This window comes from Ictidomys tridecemlineatus, chromosome 6 (genome assembly GCF_052094955.1).
Source record: "Ictidomys tridecemlineatus isolate mIctTri1 chromosome 6, mIctTri1.hap1, whole genome shotgun sequence".
Lineage (NCBI taxonomy): Eukaryota > Metazoa > Chordata > Mammalia > Rodentia > Sciuridae > Ictidomys > Ictidomys tridecemlineatus.
Genome location: NC_135482.1, coordinates 98,706,861 through 98,730,708, shown reverse-complemented (window position 1 = coordinate 98,730,708; position 23,848 = coordinate 98,706,861). Strand labels below are relative to the sequence as shown.

At 34.8% G+C, this 23,848-nt stretch overlaps 1 protein-coding gene across 5 annotated transcripts in view; it reads left to right on the top strand.

Moving 5' to 3' along the window:
* Positions 1-23,848, top strand: part of Rimklb (ribosomal modification protein rimK like family member B) — a 77,729-nt gene that overhangs the window by 42,925 nt on the left and 10,956 nt on the right. For all 5 annotated transcript variants that reach the window (XM_078015281.1, XM_021720864.3, XM_078015279.1 and 2 more), the window contains exon 3: positions 23,543-23,773. In XM_078015281.1, the coding sequence (XP_077871407.1) occupies positions 23,543-23,773 (231 nt within the window). The remainder of the gene's footprint in view (positions 1-23,542; positions 23,774-23,848) is intronic.

Below are 23,848 nucleotides of genomic sequence, written 5' to 3'. Positions count from 1 at the left end.
AAAACATCAATTTTTAGAACAATTTTAAGTTTACATTCAAATTGCATAGAAAGTAGATTTCTTGTGTATCCCTTCCCTACACACATGCATAGCTTCCTCCTATCATTTACAGCCCTTACTAGAGGGGTACATGTGTTTAAAATTGGTAAACTTAACGTTGACATCATTATTACCCAAAGTCCTTAGTTTACCTTGTGGTCCACTCTTGTGTTGGACATTCTGTGGGCTTGGACAAATGTATGACATGTATCTATTGTTGTAGTTTTATACAGAATAATTCAGTGCCCTAAAAAATCCTGTATGCGCTCTGCTTATTTATCATTTTCTTCTTCTCCCACTTATTCATCCTCTGTCCTTTTCTTCCCTCTTGACAACCTTGGACTTTCATAGTTTTCCTTGCCTAGAATTCCATAGCTGCAGTAATAAACTCTAGCCTTTTTCATGTTGGCTTCTTTTAATTAGTAATACCCATTTAAGACTCTAGCATGTATTTTCGTGGCTTGATAGTTTTTTATTTCTTTTCAGTGCTGAATAATGTTACATTTGTCTGGATGTACCACAATTTATTTACTCATATACCTATTGGAGGATTTCTTGGGTGCTTCTAAGTTCTGGAAGTTACGAATAAAGCTGGTTTAAATTATCTTTGAATATGTTTTGTATGGACATAAATTTTTGACTCCTTCAGGTAAATAAGTGCCAAGAAGCATGATTGCTAGATCATAAGGTAAGGATATGTTTAGCTTACTAAGAAACTGCCATACTGCCTTAAAAAGTGTTGTATCATTTCACATTCCAGTTAGCAAAATGAGAATTCTTTTGGCTCTAATTCTCACCAGCATTTGGTGAATTCATTCATCTTGGTGACTTGTTGATGAAAGAAGGAATCAAAGGGAGACCAAGATCTTTTCTGGAGCATTTAGAATAAAGTTAATTATTGTTATGGATAGGAGAAGGAATATATTTTCTTTTGGAGATGGAGCAGATTAGAAAATCTTTTGGAGTCAGAAAATAAGTCAGGCTTCCTAGCTATAGTTTATAGCTAAGTTATATATAGCAGGATTTTTGTTTTGGTGCTGAAGATCAAAGTCAGGTTTTTGTGCTTACTAGGCGAGTGCTCTGCCACTGAGCTACACTTCCAACCAGGCTGAAGGTTTCAGCAAGCATTTAGATATTTAATCTTATTACTGTCAAAAGTTAAGGTTTTTTGGGAAAAGCACTTTTCTACATTAATTTGTTTGTAGTTTGTTTGGGTTGTATGCTCTCAGATTCTTTTAAAAATGAAGAATATTAAAATAAGAGTACATGTTTTATCTGACTTAATTTGAGTGGGGATGTGTGTTTATTAAAGGGTGTATATATGTAGAGGGGAGTGAGAGATCATATTTTTAGTACAAAAGTTCCTAAAATTAAGCCAAAAGGGAACTATAGGAATTAGGAAAAGCTATTCATCCTCTAGTATCATATATAATATATAGTTATGTTATAATTAATTGTCATAATTATAGTAATTATATTAATTATTATTGATTTATGTATTTTGTTCTGGGGATTGAATCCAGGGCACTCCAGCACTGAGATCCATCTCTAATCCCCCCTTTTTTTACTTTTATGTTTTAAATAAGATGGGATCTTTCTAAGTTGCCAGTGCTGTCCTTGAACTTGAGATCCTCCTGCCTCAGCCTTTTGAGTCACTGGTGTTATAGGCCACCATGTTTGGCTCTCATCCTTTAATTTAATTATTTTTAATTATTTTTATGCTGGGGAACATGCTGAGCAGGTACTTACACATGCTGGGCAGGCACTCTACCACTGAGTCATGCTTCTCTAATTTTATTTATTTATTTAGGTACCAAGGATTGAATCTAGGGTCACTTAACCATGGAGCCACATCCCAAGCCCTTTTTATTTTATTTTTTAATTTTGACATAGGGTCTTTGTAATTTGCCTCGCTAAATTTCTGAGGCTGGCTTTGGACTTCTGGTCTTCCTTCTTCATTCTTCTGAGGTGCTGGGATTATAGGAACATGACAAGTCACCTAGCTCAGATCCTCTAATTTAAAGAGAACAAAAAAGTATGAAAGATTGTTACTTGCCCAATTTTGTGGAATAAAATACCATTTAAACAAATCTAGTTCAATGAATTTTCCAGTTTTCCTAGTTCTATGCTATTAACCAATTTATGATGAGCTATTCATTCTTAATTAGTTTATTTTTTCTTAGTAAATTAATTGGTCAAAGGTTATTTTCAGCTTTTTTCCTTCTGGTGTCTTACAACTGAGACTTTGTTGAAGCAAACAAAGTATATTTAAATTCTAGCTTTACTAGTTGTAAGACTTAGGACAAATTATTTAACCTTTCATCATATCAGTTTCTTAACCAGGATGGTAATATGTATACAAATAACAAAGTCATATATTAAATTTCTTAGAGTAGACATTTAAAATTGTTTTCCCAACCCTTTCTTCCTAGTTGTTGATAATCTGTTTGTGGAACTCAGACTTTTGGAGCTGATCGAGCTTTGTATGTACAAATTATGACAGGATTTCATAAATATACCAGTATATAGACTCATTAGTGAGAAGCAGATTTTTTAAAAAAATTGTTTCCCACCTGGGTGTGGTGGTCCACATTTGTAATCCCAGTGATTCTGGAGGCTGAAGCAGGAGGATTGCAAATTCAAAACCAGCCTCATCAATTTATCAAGGCCCTAGGTAACCTAGAGAGAATCCTGCTTCAAAATATTTTCAAAAAGGTGGGCTAGGCAATCCTGGTACTGCCCTAGCAAATTTTCTAACAAAAGTAATAATTGATTTGTTTTAGAAAATTGGAAAAATATAGACAAGAACAATGAAGTTTAGCAGTTTTTCATAATTTTGTGCTAGGGTATAGCTCAGTTGTAGAGCCTAGCATGCACTATATTCAGGGTCCAATCTCCAGCACTGAAAACATAATTTTCTTTTTCATATTTTTTATTAGTGCATTATAGTTGTACATGAATGTGGGATTTGTTGTTACATATTTGTATGTGCACACAATATAACTATAATTTGGCCAATATAAAAAATAATTTTCACATCTTGAGAAAGTCACTATTAAACTTAGGTTATATGTATCCTTCAAGTCTTTTTATGCATAACATATCTTTATGCAATTACAAATTGAAGTTTTAAATGTGATTGTAAAAATATTTTCCATTTTTATTTATAGCCTACCTTTACAATCTAGCTCTATCTTGAGGCCATTTTTCTTGGAGGATATTGATCCATAACACAAATTTTAATAATTTTAAAGTGTTATATTGACATAATATAGCAGTATAGGATTAGTGGTTAAACAAATTTGCTCTAGAACCAGACTGCTGGGGATTAAATCTTACTAAATGTATATCATGGACAAGAGATTGGACTTTTGCATGCTTTTCTTCATGTGTATAATGGAAGCCATGTTATAGGATAGTTATGAGGTTCAAATAAGGTGATAAATGTCAAGTCTTAAAATAGTCCCTGGCATATACTAAATCTCAGTGTTGTTTTTCTCATACTTTATTCGTCAAGTATTTAAGTTGTTTACAGTTTAAAAAGAAACTGTTAGTAATCTGATGGAATTTTTATTTATATCTTTTTACTGGTCATTTGTGTTTCTATAATGCAGATTTATGAATCATTGAATCAGTGTATATTTTTGTTTTTTGGGGGAGCGGGTGGGTTGAGGGGTGTTTTGCAAATTGATTATCGGAAAGATTGTATAAGTTTTTTCTTTTTTCTTTTTTTTGGCTGTATTTGGAATTGAGCCCAGGGCCTTGCATGTGCTAAGCAAGCACTCTACCACTTTACTGTATCCCCAATTGTAGTTTATTTTCTTATGAACAAGAAATAAGGGCTATTACCCTCACCTCAATTAAATTTTATAGAAATGTACATATATCTATTTCATAAGACATACTGTTTCATTAAATTATATATTATTGATCTCAAAATGAATCCAGCTGTATTTGGAATGAATCAAGTTACTTTTATTTTATGTATATATATATATAAGATTATGTATTGATTTATTTTTTAGTATTGGGGATTGAACCCAGGGGTGCCTACGCACTAAGCCACATCCCCAAGCCCTTTTTATTTTTTATTTTGAGACAGAGTCTTGCTAAGTTATTTAGGGCCTTGCTAAGTTGCTGAGGCTGGCCTCAAAACTTGGGCTCTTCTTGCCTCTAACTCTTTGAGTTGCTGGGATTACAGGTGTGCACCACTATGCCCAATACTTTGAATTCCTTTTAATAGTATTAATTGTGGCTTTAAAATTAATCAGTTTTGTAGAGCTGGGTGTGGTAGCACACGCCGTCTATTCCAATGGCTCGGGAGGCTGATGCAGGATGAGTTCAAAGGCAACCTCAGCAATGGTGAACCATTAAGCAATTCAGTGAGACCCTCTCTTTAAATACAAAATAGGGCTGAGGATGTGGCTCAGTAGTTGAGTGCCCCTGAGTTCAATCCTTAGTACCCCAAGCCCCTCCAAGAAATCAGTTTTATAGGTGGCCATTTGGTTTAGGTGTTGTCATATTTTACTTGCTCTTGGTATCATTTAGCTTCTCAAAGTTTGTTGTATTAACTAGCTAAACACGTTAATACTAAGAAGGAGTTAAATTTATTAAATTGCAGATTTTAATAAATAGATCTATTTACTTATGTAAAATAAAAGCATTTTATTTTCCAATGTGAAGGTAATAAATATGAGGAGGGAAACTGAGTTCCACCTTTTCTGTTTCAATTAGCCTTTGGAGTTCTTTGGAGTTCTTTCATGAGGCTTCATCTCAGCTAAGCACAGAATACATTAAGGACCAGAAATTCACTTCAGGGGACAAACAGGATGAGGTAGTTTTGCTGCATTGTCATACTCTGGACTGTATTCCTTAAACTGTGTTCAACGACAGTAAGAAAAAATCATCTAATTATTTTGGTGTAGGAAATTTGTAGATCAAATTTTAAAAAATGGTTTTCTTTGGTCATAGAGCTTCAGAATATCTGATAATGATAAATTTTGGAGTTTATGGCCTATTAGATCTGCTTCTGTTAAATAGGCTGAAATTGAAAAATTTTTTAAATTGACTTAATAGCATATCTTTATGAGTACAGTAATGTTCAGTGCACATATAGTATGTATTGTTCAGCTCAGAATAATTGACATCTATCACTTCAAACATTTAACATTTCTTTGAGGCTAAAAATTTCAAAAGTGTAAATAGCAAGGGATTACTATTTAATTAAATGTGGAATACTGCTGAGTAGATGAGATATACAATTAACCTTTGGTTAAAAATTTAAAATTTATTTTATTGAGCTGAGAATGTAGCTCAATGGTAGAACACTTGCCCAACATATATGAGACCTTGGGTTCAGTCTCCAGTACTGTAAACACAATTTTAAAAAAAAACTTTTTTACTTGCTTTTGATTAAAGAGTGGTTTGGGGGAGGAGTCCTTATTTCAGAATTTTATTATCTATATTATTAATGTCTTCTGTGAAGCTGGTGAGCCAATTTTGTTACAGTGAAAATTCCTCAGATGGCAGTCTTTACAGCTGAAAAACCATTGTTTTTATTTTATGTTTAAGGGTAACCCTAATTTTAAGATGCCACAAGATTTGGGTTTGCTTGATAAGTTATTTTTTTCTTTTAAGGTGCTATTTAGTCTTGAATAACTTCTCCTTTCAGTAAGCTAAAATTGGTCTACTAGCCTTGTACTTCTTTTAAAACTTTTTTATTTAAAATAGTTTCAAATTTATAGAAATGTTGCAAAAATAATACAAAGAACTCCTGTTTACTGTTTACTCAGTTTTCACCAATTGTTAACATTTTGCTACATTTGTTTCCCCCCATGTACTTTTTTTCTGTACTATTTAGTATGAGGTACAAAAAATTCATAAGTGTATACTTCCTAAGAATAAGTAAAAAGCTTAACACAATAGTCAGGAATTTTATTAGATTTTTTTTTTTTTTGAGACAAAGATTCACTATGATGCCCAGGCTGTTCTCAAAAGGCTGGACTTAAGCCATTTTTTTGTGATTGTTGTTGGGATTAGGGGGACCAGGGATTGAACCCCCAGGGGCGCTTAACCACTGAGCCATGTCTCCAGCTCTTTTTATTTATTTTTATTTTTTATTTAGGGACAGCGTCTCACTGAGTTGCTTAGGCCCTCTCTAAATTGCTGAGGCAGGCTTAATCATGATCCTCCTGCCTCATCCTCCTGAGCAGCTGGGATTATAGGCATGTGCTGCCATGCTTGACTTCAAGCCATTTTTCTGCTTCATTCTCCCAGATAGGTAGGAACTACAGGTATGCACCACCACATCCTGCTTCTGGGTCTCTTCAGGATCACTCATTGCACTTATTGTGTATCATTAGTTTTCTTTAATCTTGAATTGTTTCTTTACCTTTCTTTATCTTTTGATATTGACTCTTGCAGAGTGTAGGTGAGCTTTTCTGCACAATGTGTTTCAGTTTGGGCATGTCTGATATGTTCTCAGGATTAGTCAGGTTGTGTCTTTGGAGGATATTTCTTCCCAGTGTATTTTTCTTCCATTCTTTTAATATTATTTTAAGAGAACAGAGTTTTTAATTTTAATGAAGTTCAAGTTATTCATTATTTCATAATTTCTTGCCTTTGACATTGTATCTAAAAAGTTACGGCCATACTCAGAACTTATCTTTGAAAACTGAAGTTCTGTACCCTGGGCACCTCTTAGACCAGCTCCACCATGTACCAACCCCTGGTAATCACCATTCTATTCTGTTTTCGTAAGTTTGACATTATACATATGCATCATTTTTTGTGCTTGACTTATTTTGTTAAGCATAGTGTTTTTCAGGTTTATCTATATTGTTGCAAATGGTAGGATTTCCCTTTTAAAGACTGAATAGTATTCCATTATATGTACATTCTTAAAAAAAATCCATCAACAGCTGGGCATGGTGGCACATGCCTGTAATCCCAGCAGTTTAAGAGACTGAGACAGGATTGTGAGTTCAAAGCCAGTGCAACAGCAAGGCAGTGAGCAACTCACGTTTGTCCCATTGACTTCACTTCTGAAATTTTCATGATCCCTTAGTTGGTCTGCTTGATGATATCTTGTAAGTTTCTCAGACTTTCTTCATATCCTTCATTTTTCCCCCCTAAATTATCTTTACTGAGTAATTTCACATGACCCACCTTTATATTCATTGAATCTTTTGCTTAAGTTTTTTGCTGAACTGTTCTAGTGAACTCTTTGTATTACTAAGCTTTCTGAATCTATTTAGTCATTTTCATAATTTCTCTTTATTGATAATTCTCACTTTTCATCATTTTTCTAATTGTTTAGTTATCTGTGTATTCTTAGTTCATTGAATTCTTTTTTTTAAGAGGGAGGGAGGGAGGGAGAGAGAGAGAGAGAGAGAGAGAGAGAATTTTTTAATATTTATATTTTAGTTATCGGCGGACACAACATCTTTGTTTGTATGTGGTGCTGAGGATTGAACCCGGGCCACACGCATGCCAAGCGAGCACGCTATCACTTGAGCCACATCCCCAGCCCCTCATTGAATTCTTTATTGGATAATTTTCTGCCAGAATTTGGGTATTTTGAAAAGTTTCTAACTCAAAAACAAAAAAGTGGCTAATGCCCAGTTTGTGTGTGTGTATGGGGGGGGTGTGGTTCTGGGGATTAAACCCAGGACATATGAGCTACATCCATACTCCTTAACTCTCCTAGTCTTTAAAAAGTGATTTTTGTACAGGGAAATTCCTTCACCAGTCAACCCAGTGAGATATATTGTTCATCTCTAATGTTTTCAGGAGATGTGTCTTCTCACAGCTTATTTTTGTAATTTACTGGTTAGAGAGTTTATTAATCTCTTGCTCTCTCTGGTGTTTGTATTTGGTACTACAGGCTTCTGGTTCTGCAGTTGACCACCATCGGAAGTATGCTGGTTCCCCATCAGCTCTTAAAGTCAGTCGTGACAAAAAAGTAGACAGTTCTTTGCAGAGAAAACTGAACAGTTTTTCCTGATTACATTGGGTGCTGGCTTTGGAGCAGGCTTTTGGTGGATAAAATACAGAGGATTTTCTTTGCTATTTTAATGCGGCTGTTCTTAGCATTGCATTTGTCAAGAACTGGGATACTGCAAATGTAGTAGTGTGACTTCTTAACTAGTTTCTGGAGTTTTTAGAAAGGCCTTTTGGACCTCAATATATTGTTAAGTTGTGGTCTCTGTGGGGGAATGAGATCTGAGGCTTCCTATGCCACTACTGTATTGAGGCTGCTCACCTTCATTGTCTTGTAAGACCATGATGCATTTATATATATACCTGGGCAGGTATATTTTGTAGACTGTCCCACAGTTTTTGGTGCTTCTCATAGTTAGATTAAAGTTAGTATTCTTACAGGGACTGACAACAGACTGGCCACCTGTTTTTATAAAAATTTTATTAGTCATAACAGTACCCTTTTTTCTCTGTTGATTGTGGTTGCTTTTGTGCTATGCTGGTAATGTTGAAAAATTGTAGTCAAGACTATATGGCCCGCAGAGCCTAAAATGTTTACTTCAGCCTTTTGAAAAATAGCTTTACTATGTCCCAAATTATAGTGACATACACCACAGGAGTGACACATCTTTCTCAGTACATCCCATCAGGGCATCCATGATGCTGCTATGTTCTATTACAGTTGGTGTTAATCTTGATCACTTAGTTGAGCTTGTGTCTGTCAGCTTAACTATTTTTCCCTATATAATTAATAAATGATAAGGAGGAAGATATCTTCAGACTGTGCAGTTATCCTGTTTCTCTTTAAACTTTTGTCCACTAATGTTAGCATTTACCAGTTGGTATTGCTTGAAGTTAGTGCTGTATTTTTTTTTCTGAGTGATTTTCTCTATATTGCTCATGCTGGCCTTCAACTTGTAGTCCTCCTGCTTTTAGCATCCCAAGTAGCTGGCATCACAGGTGTGTGGCATCATAGTTCCTGCTGCAGTATTCTAATGCTATTATTTCTCTTTTCTCCTACATTAATTAAATGGAATTATTGTACCCTTTTTATTTAAATCAGTAAGGACTCATGTTCTTTAGGTTTATGCTCATTTTAAAATTTAACTTTTTAAAATCTTTTTTAACTTTTTGTTTTTATATTATATATTCTAGATACAAGTCACAATGGATATCCTTTTGTAAATATATTCTTCACTGTATAGCTTACATTTTCACTGTTAATAATGCCTTTGGTATATAGAAGCTTATAATTTGCAGTCTCATATATACACATTCTTTCTTTTTAGTTTGTGGTTTTGTGTTGTATTTAAGGAAAGTTTACATTCCTTAAGAGTCCTTCTCTTGAGATACATACCAAAATATCTACTGCTTAAAACATGATACTCCTTTTTTGTTTTTTCATGTATTTTTATATTAATTGACATTACTATATTTTACTAAATTTTACATATTTATGCAATACAGTGTGACATTTAAATACATGCATATAATGTTTATAAGCGAATGGGGTCACTGGCATATCTGTCACATCAGATATTTATCACTTTGTGTGTTTGTTTTGGTTCTGGGAATTGAACCCAGGGGCAATTTACCACTGAGCTAAATTCCCAGCCCTTTTTATTTTTCACTTTGAGACAGGGTCTCACTAAGTTGATTAGGGCCTCACAAAGTTGCTAGAGGCTGCCTCAAACTTGCAATCCTCCTGCCTTAGCCTCCGGAGTCACTGGAATTACAGATGTATGTGCCACTGTGCCCAGAAAAATGGGATATTCCTAAGAGAAATTAGTAAATTGGGAAAAGGGATATGATGATACCATTATCTAGGGGGGGAGGACAGTGTATAAATATAATTTTTGCAGAAATAAATAATGCAAGTTTAAACTATAATTGAAGAAAAGATTCATGACCTTTTGGGAAAAGGAGAAAAAATGTTGAGACAAGAATGAACTAAATTATGTCTTGTTTTGTAGACCCAGATTATTTGTGGTTGGGGGAAGTTTTAGGCATATAGTGAAAACAAGGTTGGTTGTGTTCTGATAATAGTTGAAAATGGTAATAATAACTTGGATTTATCACACTGTTTGCAATATTTTGTTTGAAGTATTCCATAATAGAGAAAATAAATAGAAAGCTTGAACTGATTATTTGTTATTTCTCATGTAGTTTCCTGATTTGATTTAAAGTAAAATTTTCTTATTACTCTGTAGCCTGCAAAATCCACATTGCTTTCAGAAATTTGCAAAAGATCATGGAAAAGGAAGACATTATACTTGATTATAGTAGACTTGTTTAATTATTTAAGTCTTAAAATTTTATGCATATGTTAACACCTGTCTATGTAATTTATCATACATAAAAGTGATTATGTCAATTTACAAGTTAGCCTGTTATTGTGGTTTTGTTTGTTTGGTTTTTTTTTTTTTTTTTTTTTTTTTGTACTAGGGATTGAACAACCCAGGGGTGCTTAATCACTAAGCCATGTCCCCAGCTTTTTTTTTGGAGGGGGGAATTTCCCTAAGTTGCTTATTAGGTCCTTGCTAAGTTGCTGAGGCTGTCTTTGAACTCATTATTCTCCTGCCTCAGCCTTCCAAGCTGTTGAAATTACAGGTGTGTGCCACCATGCCCAGTGTGACTGTGATTTTATACTTGAGCCATCAACCTTTTTATGGACTGTCAATCTTCTTTGAGGAAAGAGAACAACTCAGCTTTATACTTTCCAAAATTCTTGTCGTATCTATAACAGTTTACAATCTCCTTTTCTCATTTTAAAACTTCAATGCCATTGAGTCTGGAAACGAGAGTCTCTCTCTCTCTCTCTCTCTCTTTTTTAAAATTGTTTTGCAAGAAGATTCCATTTTGCTTTTATATATATTCTCTTATTTTAATGTTTTAGTTTTCATTTCAAATTATGTATTTTTAACAGGAAAATACTATGGTTTCTTCCTTAATTTAAAGTCATTAGATTTTCTATGTGGTATTTATTGATTCAGTTATTTATTAGCTATTTGAGATTATTGTTATTGAGAACTCAGTTATCACTAAAATCTACTTGGAAGTTTTCTCTGAGTTAATTGAGAAGAAATGGTTTGAGATTACCTATTATATACAAGGTATGGTGTTAGACATATACATTTTCTCTTTTCTGAAATGCTAAAAACATATTTAAAGGAGAAAGCTTTTATATCTTAAATTATCAGGAAGTAATGTCTTCTTTTTTAGGTACTTAGGTCTTTTTTTTTTTTTTTTTTTAAGCTCCTTCTGTTAACAGAGTACCAGGGAGATTTGATTATAGTCTGCATACTAAATCAGTCTGCCTTTTAGTTATTAGTTCTTGGGTGAGGTACTGGAATGAAACCTTATCTTCTCTACCAGGACTAAGTGACCATGCCTATATCAGAGTGATTGTCTGTCCTTTTCCAAAGTAGTTCAGGAAAATATTGGTATTTGGTATTTTGTGACCCTGATGTTTAATTTCTTTCAGATTTTAGGGATCAGATGGCTCTTGGAAATGGTGGTAGTTGTGTTTTTTTTTATGTGGTATTGAATATTAAACATTGGGTCTAGCTGTATGAATAAAAGTTACTATACAAATTGAAGTAAATGTTATATTCTTGTAAAATAAGCAGGTCCTTATGCATCATGTCAAAATAGTTCCCTTAGTAATGATGTGGGATGAGATAGTGATGAAATGTAACAAGACATGTAGTATCTCTTGTCCCTGTCCATTGAAGGCATTGTTATAAGAATAATCCCATAAAATGTTATAGATATATGAAAACTAGTACACTCATATGCATAAAATTATTTGTTCAGTTTTGGGCCTCTGATATAATATTTCTTCATCATTCCTCCAATGACCAGTGCCTCTTTGATCAACCCCTCTTTTCCCATTTTTTTGCTTTACTAATAGCAAATGCACTTTCTTTTGAGAAATTCCTATTTCTATTATTGTACAGTGTTGATTATGTAGTTATTCAAGGTCCTCTGCTTTTATAACCAAACTGAGCCATCAGAGTTTGTCATTATGTCTCTTACCCTTTGAATATGAGCAGTTTGACTCAAGAACAAGAGGAAAATGGAATTTAATCATTTTGGTACAATACCTTGATGAGACTCTAGGTTGTTTCCTAGATTCCAAAAATTGACTTTTTTTCTAAGCCTGGTTTTCCCTTTTTTTGGGGGGGTGTGGGTGGGGTGGGGAGTACTAGGCAGAGGCACTTTACTACTGGTCTAGATCTCCAGCCTTTTTACATTTTCTTTTGAGACAGGATATTGCTAAGTTGCTGAGGCTGGCCTTGAACTTGAAATCATCCTATCTCAGCCTCCCGTGTTAGAGAACAGATCACAGACAGTAGACCATTAGAATATTGTTTACCTGGTATATGTAGAGCAAAAAGCAATAAGGATCACTTTTCTTATTTCAGTATGAGAATTTAAAAACTCATGTTACTTGAAGTGAAACTGATAATTGGAAAATTATCTTTATTCACTTGGACTTGTTGAGGGCAAGGATCAGGGGAACTTGGTAGCTATTGACAAAGAATACTTTGTAAGATTGTGAAGAATTTGGAGTTAAGAGGCTAGAATGGGCTTCTAAATAACATTAGAGAGAAAGTAGAGCATGAATGAGGAGTTCAGATCTTTAAATTCTTGACTGCAGGTACCGTCGTTAGAAAATATTCCTGCTAAAAGGAGTCTCCCAGCTATTATATGCTGCTTAGATAATTAGCACAGCTAGGGATTTTAGGGTGAAATTGTATGACATTGTAAAAAGAGCTTGGGCTTTACAATTATGTAGTTAGGTCTGACTGTCCTAACTATTTATTAACCTGTTAATAAGGGCAGAGATTGGAGTTGAATGGTGGAGCCATTGTTTACATGCCAGAGAATATATTGCAATATTATCTACCTATTTCTTGTTTTTTGCCTTTGCTTTTCCCTCATTATTATTCCTGAGTATTTGAGGTTTAAATGCAATGTGGGAGGGTAACCTTAATATTATATTTTCTAAACAGTTTTCTTCAAAAAGTTCAGGATTCAAAGTTTTATATTTCCCCTTCTTTATTGTTCATTAGTCCATATGTTTCTGTTTATGGCTTTATTTGAAAGCTTTAGATAATGAAGTTTAAACTATTCTTTTTTTTTTAAGAAAAAGAGAGAGAGAGAGAGAGAGAGAGAGAGAGAGAATTTTTTAATATTTATTTATTTTTTGGCGGACACAACATCTTTGTATGTGGTGCTGAGGATCGAATCCGGGCCACACGCATGCCAGGCGAGCACACTACTGCTTGAGCCACATCCCCAGCCCCTTTAAACTATTCTTGATTGAAAAAAAAAATAGATTAATGAAAACATTTGATTTTAACTAGGAGCCACTTTTAAAAAGAATTTATTTCTTTTCAAAATTGGGCAGAGGCAGACTTTTCTTCATTGCATTAAAAAGCTTCGGGCTAGGGATGTGGCTTAAGCGGTAGCGCACTTCACCTGGCATGCGTGTGGCCCGGGTTCGATCCTCAGCACCACATACAAACAAAGATGTTGTGTCTGCCAATAACTAAAATAAATAAATATTTTTAAAAAATTCTCTCTCTCTCTCCTCTCTCTTTAAAAAAAAAAATTAAAAAGCTTTGTATCCTTTCTCTCCTAGTTTGTTGCTAGAAGAATGAAGTAAATTTTTATGGCTGGTTTTATTATCAGTGACTTAAACACTTGTTTACTTATCTTCTATATAGCTTTTCTTTATTGTTTCTACATAGAATATTATTTTATGATAGAAGAAAATACAATAAAATGCAATTATTAGTTTAGATGTAGTTTTCTTGTTTACTTTTAAATGAATGAAAAGACAAATCCTTTATTGGGGCCCCAACCTGGAAAGAGTGATGGAGCTCTGGAAAGTCAAGCTGGGTCACTGGGGTGGTGTTGGGGACCAGAAATAAACAAAAATGGAGCTAGTTTTCTTGTCTGTTTGGAATAGGGGTGGGTTTTGGGAATGCACATTGGCTTTAGGTGCACTTTCTCCCAGTGAGTTCAGTGAGTACACCCTGGCTTTGATGATATACCCAGTAGAGAGGGTAGAGAGTGAAGAGTGAGGCACATTTGTTACAGTATTTGGAGTGGAGTGGTACCCAGGGACCTACTACCAGTGAGCTCTATCCACAACTCCTTGCTTTTTTGAGACTTTATAGTCTCAATAAATTGCCCAGGCTGACCTCTAAGGAATTTGTGACTTTAGCCACATCCCTCTCTGAGTATTGGATAGAGTATTTTAAAGGATCTGGTCCCTCCCAACCTTCTCTACTGCTAGAGATTGAACCCAGGATCTCATGTGTGCTAGGCAGAAGCTCTGTCATTTAGCTCCATCCCTATCCCTGGATATAGTATTTTTAACTTAAAATCCAAACCATATTAGGAAGATTTCATTCTAAGTGAAGTAGAAGTCTCATTTCTACTATTGTATCTTTTATGCATTAAAAATTAAATAAGCCAGATAAGTTTAAGGCTAGAGGGCAAAAGCCATAAAGAAACAAGTTTTCTAGTTATAGTAGTAGTGATAGTAACAGGCCATCAACATATATCAACCCACTGTGTGAGCTAAGAGTACTTAATAACTATTATAAAGAGCTTACTATGCGCTAATCATGTATTAAGTACTCTATATGTATTTTTCCTCTGCTGTCGCCCTTAAAACTTCCTAGGTAGAGGTAGGACCTTAACCCCAAGATTCAGTACCCGAATAAAGCAGGTACTCAGCAAATCTATTTGAGTGAATAAAAGACTGATTGAATCCCTAAGGTTTATCTTTTTGGTTTATCAGTTTCATTACATTTTCCATTTCCTGAGTGATTTTTATTTCACTGTCTAGGTGTAGAAAAGCTGAAGAGAAAATTGAATTGCAGAGCTTGAATGTAAGCATTCACAAAATTTAACAATAGATTGAATCACATTATTTTAGCATTACAATTCTATTTGATGTGTCTTACCCCCTTTGCCAACTATTAGGATACAGTTGGTTATGTTGACCACAGACCCTTTTTCTTTATTATTATTATTATTATTATTTTTAAAAAATATTTATTTTTCAGTTTTCGGCGGACACAACATCTTTATTTGTATGTGGTGCTGAGGATCGAACCTGGGCCACACGCATGCCAGGCGGGTGCGCTACCACTTGAGCCACTTCCCCAGCCCTTATTATTATTATTGTTATTATTATTATTATTACTATTATTATTTTGTACTGGGGATGGTGGGGAGGGTAGCTGCTTTATTTTGAGTCAGCTTAAGTGACTTCAGAAGTGCACCACTGAGCCCATCTATTTTAAAGGGTACTTTGAAAAAAACAGAGCATCCTTAATCTGATTGCTTCTTTGCCTGCTTTTTGTTTTCCCCTTTCTCTTATCTCTTCTCACTTTAAACCATAGCTCTTGGCTGCAATGCAGCAGTGCTCAGTGATAATGAGGAGTGAATAGTCTTTTTGTTTCTGTTCCCTTGAACAAGGGATCTGGGTAAGGAATTTTGTTGGTTTCACATCATTTCCAAGAGACCATACCTTCAAAGATAAAAATTTTGTTCCTGCCTGGGGCATATTAAGATATTGGAGGGGAGAAGAAGTATTGCTGAGGTGTTAAAGAGGGAAATTATTTCAGGAAGCAAACATATCTTGTTAGGAAGCCGCTAAGCAGATATGAAAGTCACATTCTTACATTATAAGCATATTCTTATACTTGTTTTTGATGCTTGAAAATTAATATGAGTTAATGCTTTGTGTCACTATTGAGTTACCTAATTCTTGGTACCGTTTTCATATTACCAGTTGATCTGTTCTTTTTAAAATTTAGATAATTATGTTTTCTTAAAAATTAATTTGGAACCTGATTGGATTGAAGTAGGGGCACAAACCAGTGATTAAAAAAAAAAGCATAAAGATGTCAAAATACATTCTCCTGTTAGATATAAATAAAAAGAACAAATAAAATTTTTTTAAAAAGCACAAGGGGACATCTCTGATATGTTAGATGTACATGAAGATAAATTAACGTTTATGTTATGTGTTAGTTCTGTATTACTATATGACCTGTATTCATTTGCTGAAATCTTTTATTAGTTAATACTCAAACAGATTAATTAGAAAAGAGATTCATAATGCCCTGAATACCTTAAAATGTTTAGAATTATCTGATTTTTTTTTTTTCTTTTTATATCTATTTTTGGAGGGTGGGTGTGGGTACCAGGGATTGAACTCAGGGGGCACTCAATTACTGAGCCACATCCCCAGCCCTTTTTATATTTTATTCAGACAGGGTCTCACTGAGTTGCTTAGGGCTTCACTAAGTTACTGAGCCTAGCTTTGAACTTTCAAGATCCTCTTGCCTCCACCTCCCAAGCTGCTGTGATTACAGGCATGAGCCACGTCCCTAAGGCTCTTTTTTCTTTTTCTTTTTTAATTTAGTGTGGTAAATACTTTTTTTGTCATTGTCAAGACACTTGATATGTAAATGGCAAGAGAAATGGAGCCGTGGGGGGAAATAGATAGAGCTTTTGGTATTGGTGAGATAGAAGAAAAGAAACCATTAAAAAAAAGAAAGTAGAAAAACTGTATCAAATACCAGAAATTTTGAAATGAGAATGATCCAGCATCAGTTTTCTTTGTAGAATACTCAGGAATTTGATATAATGTCTTGATTTCTTTTCCTTCAACCCAGCTTTTTATTAAAAAACCTTCTTCCATCTTTCTCTCTCTCTCTCTCTCTCTCTCATAATAGGTTTGCATTCATATGCATAATACAGTTTTTAAAGGAACTAACATTTCAGATTAAATAGCATCTCATTTTCATTTTACCCCTAAATACTTTAATGTATCCAGAAAATAAGGGCATCAACACATAATCCTATATATTATTAGCATACCTAAGAAAATTGACTGTTTAATATATATATTATATATATAATGTATATAGTAGTCTAATACATGTAGGCTCTAGAGTCAGATTTCTTAGTTAAACTCAACATATCTTTTTAAGTTAGTCTTTTCAGATTGGCTCTGGTAACATTAATAAATTCATTTGAATGTAATGTCTACATAGCCTTAAATGTAGAACAACCTCGCCATCTTTATTTCTGGAATCACATTGTTTAAAGGTGGTGAGAAGAGTTTTATCACATTCTAGATTTATCTGATCATTTCTTTTTGATATCTGCCTCATGACATTTTCTATATATTTATATGATTATATCTAAGTTGCACATTTTGGGCAAAATTTACTTCATAGGTAATGGTGTGTACTTCTTATATATAAGACCCAGAAATACAAAATGAAAGTTTGTGCCACTATTATTGATTTATTAGTTGGCATTTGTATTTAAAGGTAATTCCCATATTGATAATGTTCTTCAAAAATGGTAGGATAATTGTAGTTTTCTCACATTACCAGTTCATAGTTATATAATAGTGATAACAAGTGAAATTCTTTTTTTAAGCCCCCTCCCCCACTTTTTTTTTTTTTTGGTACCAATGATTAAACTCAGGGGCTCTTAACCACTGAGCCACATCCCCAGCCCTTTTTTGTATTTATTTAGAGACAGGGTCTCACTGAGTTGCTTACAGCCTTGCTAAGTTGCTGAGGCTGGCTTTGAACTCCTCCTGCCTCAACTTCCCTAGCTGCTGCGATTATAGGTGTGCACCACCGCACCCAGCTTGCTCTTTCTTCATATAATTATAGATTCATGAACTTTTAAAAAAAATTACTGTTACTAGTTTTGGCTTTAAATTAATCTTTCTGTCTATCTACTTATTTTGGTACCAAGGATTGAACCCAGTAGCCCTTAAACACCAAACCCATCCCCAGCCTGTTTTGTTTTGTTTTGTTTTGTTTTTTTGAGTAAGGCTCTCACTAAATTGCTCAGTGCCTTGCTAAGTTGCTGAGGCTAGTCTTGAACTTGGGATCCTCCTGCCTCAACCAACAGAACTACTGGGATTACAGGTATGTATCACTGTGCCTGGTGTATTTTTTTTTTCCCCCGATGGTCAGAGCATCTCAAATTTAGCTGGTCAGAGCACCTCAATGCTGTCTTCTGTGTCCTTGCAACAAAGATTATGAGTGTTTTTAGTGGTATATAAAACAGTACCTTCACTTGACATTTCTATTAACATTCTTAGAATTCCATAAACATTTGAAAGATTCCAGAAATCCTGAAAAATCTTTCAGAACTCTAGAGGATGGAAGAATATAAATGCCATTCAGCAAGAAGCCTATGAGTTGTCTGTCTGTCTTTCCTGAGAAATAAGCACTAGGGTTTACTATTAATAGTATAGTCAAACTCTACTTTCAAAGAGCAGAAGTTCTGGGTAGGCTTTGAGGAACTTCCCACTTAATTATGGGGAAGAAGATTGTTAATAGCCTAAGGAATCTTTCAAATTAGAGATTGGCTCATAATATCCTCACTCTGCCTTGACAATAGCAGTGACCTTTTAATAAGTAATACATTTTTTTATCTTAAAAAGTAAAAAGGAACAAATACGTCCTGTTATCCCAGTGCTGTTCTAAGGTTAACTCTTCATTGGCTGTTAATGCTTGCTCATACACTTAATCTAATATTTATATCCAAAATATTCATGTTGAAATCTTGCTCTCGGTTTTAAGTTTACAAACTAGATGAACAGTTTGACAAATTAATGTTTAAGGTCTTAATTTAAAGACAATATAAGGGGTTGGGGACTAGTTCAGTGGTAGAGCATTTGCCTGGCATGCATGGTTCAACTCCCAGTATTATGATAAATGAATAAATGAACAAATGAATGAATGAGTGGGAGTGGTGTTGAAAACAAAATTGAGTATTATCATTTGGAATATGTGTTTTTAGAGCAAGTGTAATGAAATGGTAGGTAAAGTTGTTTACACATTTGTATACATTTATATTCTGAATAACATGGATCTAAGAAATGTCAGCCATTCTTTTTATTTCAGTTTGTGAGCTGTACATCAAAGAGTAGTCTTTGCTAGAAAAACCTAAGAGATCTGTAGCACATGATACTAGAAGATGTCACTTTGCCTTTTTGATTCACACTCTGTCTCCAGTCTTGGACCACCTTTTGCTTACCTAAAATAGCAGTGTTCAGTTCAAACTCAATGTTAAAGGAGGCATTGAGTTTCTTCATTTTCTCAATAATATCTATAGACTTGGTGTACGATATAAATCTGATTCTGATTTTAGTAGAATCACCCCCATTTTCTGGTGGTAGCAGATGGACAGTTTATTCTAGTGACAGGAATTATTCTATTCTCGTTTCATATCCCTTTTGGGGGGGGGCATGGGGAGTGTTGCAAATTGAACCCCAGGGCTCTGAACTACATCCCCAGCTCTTTGTTTTAATTTGGGAAAGGGTCTTGCTAAATTGCAATCCTCCTGATGTAGCCTCCCAAGTTGTCATGATTACAGATGTGCTTTAATCAAGCTGAGTTTTTCCTTTCCTTTCTTTTTATGTAGTACTGGTTATTGAACCTAGGACTTCATACATGCTAGGCAAATGTTCTACCACTGAGCTAACTATATCCCTTAGCCCTCAACTTTCCCCTTTTCTATCTTTGTCTCCAAACTTTAATTCTCAATGGTAGTATGTGTTCTTTTCCCCAGTTTTTTAAAAAAATACTCTTTAGATTTTCCTATCTTAGTCAAGCCCTTGGTAAAGCTTAAGAAATGAGTAAGTATAGGATTGTAGAAGTCTGCTGACCATGATCTCAAGTTACCTATAATAGCAGAGTGGATGTTTGAGGGGAATGTTGGGAAGCCTCTGGCAAACTTTAATTTCTAATTTTCTTTCACCATCAAAATGTTATATGAGGGTCATGTCATTGGTGGATTCTCATAATAGAATTCTGCTGTCATGTGGTATATGGGAAGTGCTTCTAAGATCCTGCCATAGATGGGAGGGGTGAAAGATAGGGATGGTGTGTTCTGTAAACAGGAAATGTCCAGCACACTCTCTTAATTAAAAACTCGTGGGGCTGGGGATGTGGCTCAAGCGGTAGCACGCGCACGCCTGGTATGAATGCAGCCCGGGTTCGATCCTCAGCACCACATACAAACAAAGATGTTGTGTCCGCCAAAAACTGAAAAATAAATATCAAAAGTTTCTCTCTCTCTCTCTCTCTCTCTCTCTCTCTCTCTCTCTCTCTCTCTCCCCTCTCTCTTTAAAAAATAAAAAATAAAAAAATAAAAACTCTTTATCTCATAATATGTGATCTTGCTTACTTATCAACTTACCCTAATAGCAGTATCTTACTTAATAAAATTATAGTTGAGGCATATAAATTGAGAAGATCCTTGAGCTTTTATCTAATACTTCTATTTAGGGAGGCTCCAAATAATACAGGAACAAGGTATTCATAAGTTACTCCTTAAAACCTACTTTGACTTTAAAATTTTATATATATTTATTTTTAAAGCACTCATACAAAAATTTCAAATGTATTCACCTCCCATCCAATTCTGTAAGTATTTAGAGTTACTGATGTATTTTCTCTACTGTAGTCTTAAGTATATAGAAAACATATACTTTTTAAAACATTCAGGTTTTATATTTTTATACAAATTACTTTAGAAGTCTATCAGAGACCTCTTTCTATGTCAATGCATATATAGCATTCATTTTTTAAGTGGGCTGAATTGAATTACATTTTATAGAAGTAACCTATGATCAATCCCTTACTGAAGGACAGTTCATTGAATAAACATTAAGCAATTATTATGTATTGATATTCTTTTCTAAATGCTCAGGATGGATTAATAAATGAGACAAATAAGGTCCTTGTTCTCAAGATTTTGTGAGGAGAAACAGATATATAAATAATTAATTTTTATTATTCGCTTTTCCATATTTTTTATTGTTGGTTGTTCAAAACATTACATAGTTCTTGATGTATCATATTTCACACTTTGATTCAAGTGGGTTATGAACTCCCATTTTTACCCTGTATACAGATTGCAGAATCACATCGGTTACACTTCCATTGATTTACATATTGCCACACTAGTGTCTGTTGTATTCTGCTGCCTTTCCTATCCTCTACTACCCCCCTCCCCTCCCCTCTCCTCCCCTCCCCTCTTCTCTCTCTACCCCCTCTACTGTAATTCATTTCTCCTCCTTGTATTATTTTTCCCTTTCTCCTTACTTCCTTGTATGTAATTTTATATAACCCTGAGGGTCTCCTTCCATTTCATTGCAATTTCCCTTCTTTCTCCCTTTCCCTCCCACCTCTCATCCCTGTTTAATGTTAATCTTCTTCTCATGCTCTTCGTCCCTACTCTGTTCTTAGTTACTCTCCTTATATCATTTGGCATTTGTTTTTTAGGGATTGGCTGGCTTCACTTAGCATAATCTGCTCTAATGCCATCCATTTCCCTCCAAATTCTATGATTTTGTCATTTTTTAATGCAGAGTAATACTCCATTGTGTATAAATGCCACATTTTTTTTATCCATTCGTCTATTGAAGGGTATCTAGGTTGGTTCCACAGTCTTGCTATTGTGAATTGTGCTGCTATGAACATCGATGTAGCAGTGTCCCTATAGCATGCTCTTTTTAAGTCTTTAGGGAATAGACCAAGAAGGGGAATAGCTGAGTCAAATGGTGGTTCCATTCCCAGCTTTCCAAGAAATCTCCATACTGCTTTCCAAATTGGCTGCACCAATTTGCAGTCCCACCAACAATGAACAAGTGTACCCTTTTCCCCACATCCTCGCCAGCACTTGTTGTTGTTTGACTTCATAATGGCTGCCAATCTTACTGGAGTGAGATGGTATCTTAGGGTGGTTTTGATTTGTATTTCTCTGACTGCTAGCGATGGTGAGCATTTTTTCATGTACTTGTTGATTGATTGTATGTCCTCCTCTGAGAAGTGTCTGTTCAGGTCCTTGGCCCATTTGTTGATTGGGTTATTTGTTATCTTATTGTCTAATTTTTTGAGTTCTTTGTATACTCTGGATATTAGGGCTCTATCTGAAGTGTGAGGAGTAAAGATTTGTTCCCAGGATGTAGGCTCCCTATTTACCTCTCTTATTGTTTCTTTTGCTGAGAAAAAACTTTTTAGTTTAAGTAAGTCCCATTTGTTGATTCTTGTTATTAACTCTTGGGCTATGGGTGTCCTATTGAGGAATTTGGAACCTGACCCCACAGTATGTAGATCATAGCCAACTTTTTCTTCTGTCAGACGCCGTGTCTCTGATTTGATATCAAGCTCCTTGATCCATTTTGAGTTAACTTTTATGCATGGCGAGAGAAAGGGATTTCTCTTTTGATGCATGTGGATTTCCAGTTTTCCCAGCACCATTTGTTGAAGATGCTATCCTTCCTCCATTGCATGCTTTTAGCCCCTTTATCAAATATAAGAAAGTTGTAGTTTTGTGGGTTGGTTTCTGTGTCCTCTATTCTGTACCATTGGTCCACCCACCTGTTTTGGTACCAGTACCATGCTGTTTTTGTTACTATTGCTCTGTAGTATAGTTTGAAGTCTGGTATCACTATACCACCTAATTCACACTTCCTGCTTAGCATTGTTTTTGCTATTCTGGGTCTTTTATTTTTCCATATGAATTTCATGATTGCTTTCTCTATTTCTACAAGAAATGCCGTTGGGATTTTGATTGGCATTGCATTAAACCTATAGAGAACTTTTGGTAATATCGCCATTTTGATGGCTTTTCCATATTTTCATTGGTGCATTACAGTTGTACATTATTTGGGGATTTGTTATTGTATATTCGTACATGCACACGGTAGAACAATATAATTTGGCCAGTATCATTCTCCGTTATTTCCCTTTTCTCTTCTCTCCTCTCTTCTCTACCAATCTCCCTTCACTTTTTATGAGATCACCCTCTACCCTTTTTTTCCCCTTTTCCTGATTTCCACATGTGAGAGAAAACATGACCCCTGACTTTCTGGGTTTCACTTATGTTCATGAAATATTCTCAGGTTCCATCCATTTTTCCCACAAATGATATAATTTCATTTTTTTATGGTTGAATAAAACTCCATTGTGTATATATACCACATTTTCTTTATTTATTCATCTGTTGATGGGCACCTAGGCCGGTTCCGTAGTTTGGCTGTTGTGAATTATGCTGCTGTAAACATGGGTATGTATGTATCATTATAGTATGCTGACTTTAGTTCTTTGGCTTTAATTAGCTTTTAGACATAGTAATTGAGGTAACACTTATAGTAAAGTTAGGACAGAAACATTGAGGGGTAGGTGTATGTCTCTGGGTGTATGTATGTGTGATATTCATGACATGACATTCTTTTTAATGGCAGTGTAGTAATCATTGTTGGCATATATATGATTTAGTTAACCTATAGGAATTTTCTTTTCTCTTACAAAGGAATGTGTCTCTCTCCCAACCCAATATTAACAACATAGTACATTTAATTTTGTGATCTAAGTTTTTGTGTATAACTATTCCTCTGTTTTATTATCTATTCCTTTCTAAAGATTTTGGTTTCATTCCTGTATTTTAGGTCTGCGGATCAATGGAGAACTAATCTCTGCCTACCCCCAAGTGGTGGTTGTAAGAGTTCCAACCCCTTGGGTACAAAGTGATAGTGACATCACTGTTTTGCGCCATCTAGAGAAGATGGGATGCCGATTGATGAACCGACCCCAAGCCATCCTTAACTGTGTTAATAAGTTCTGGACATTTCAAGAATTAGCTGGCCACGGTGTTCCTCTCCCAGATACTTTCTCTTATGGTGAGGCCATTAGTAAGAGTATATGTCCTAAGTGTTCAAAGCACTGATAATTTTGAGATCCATATTAATTTATAT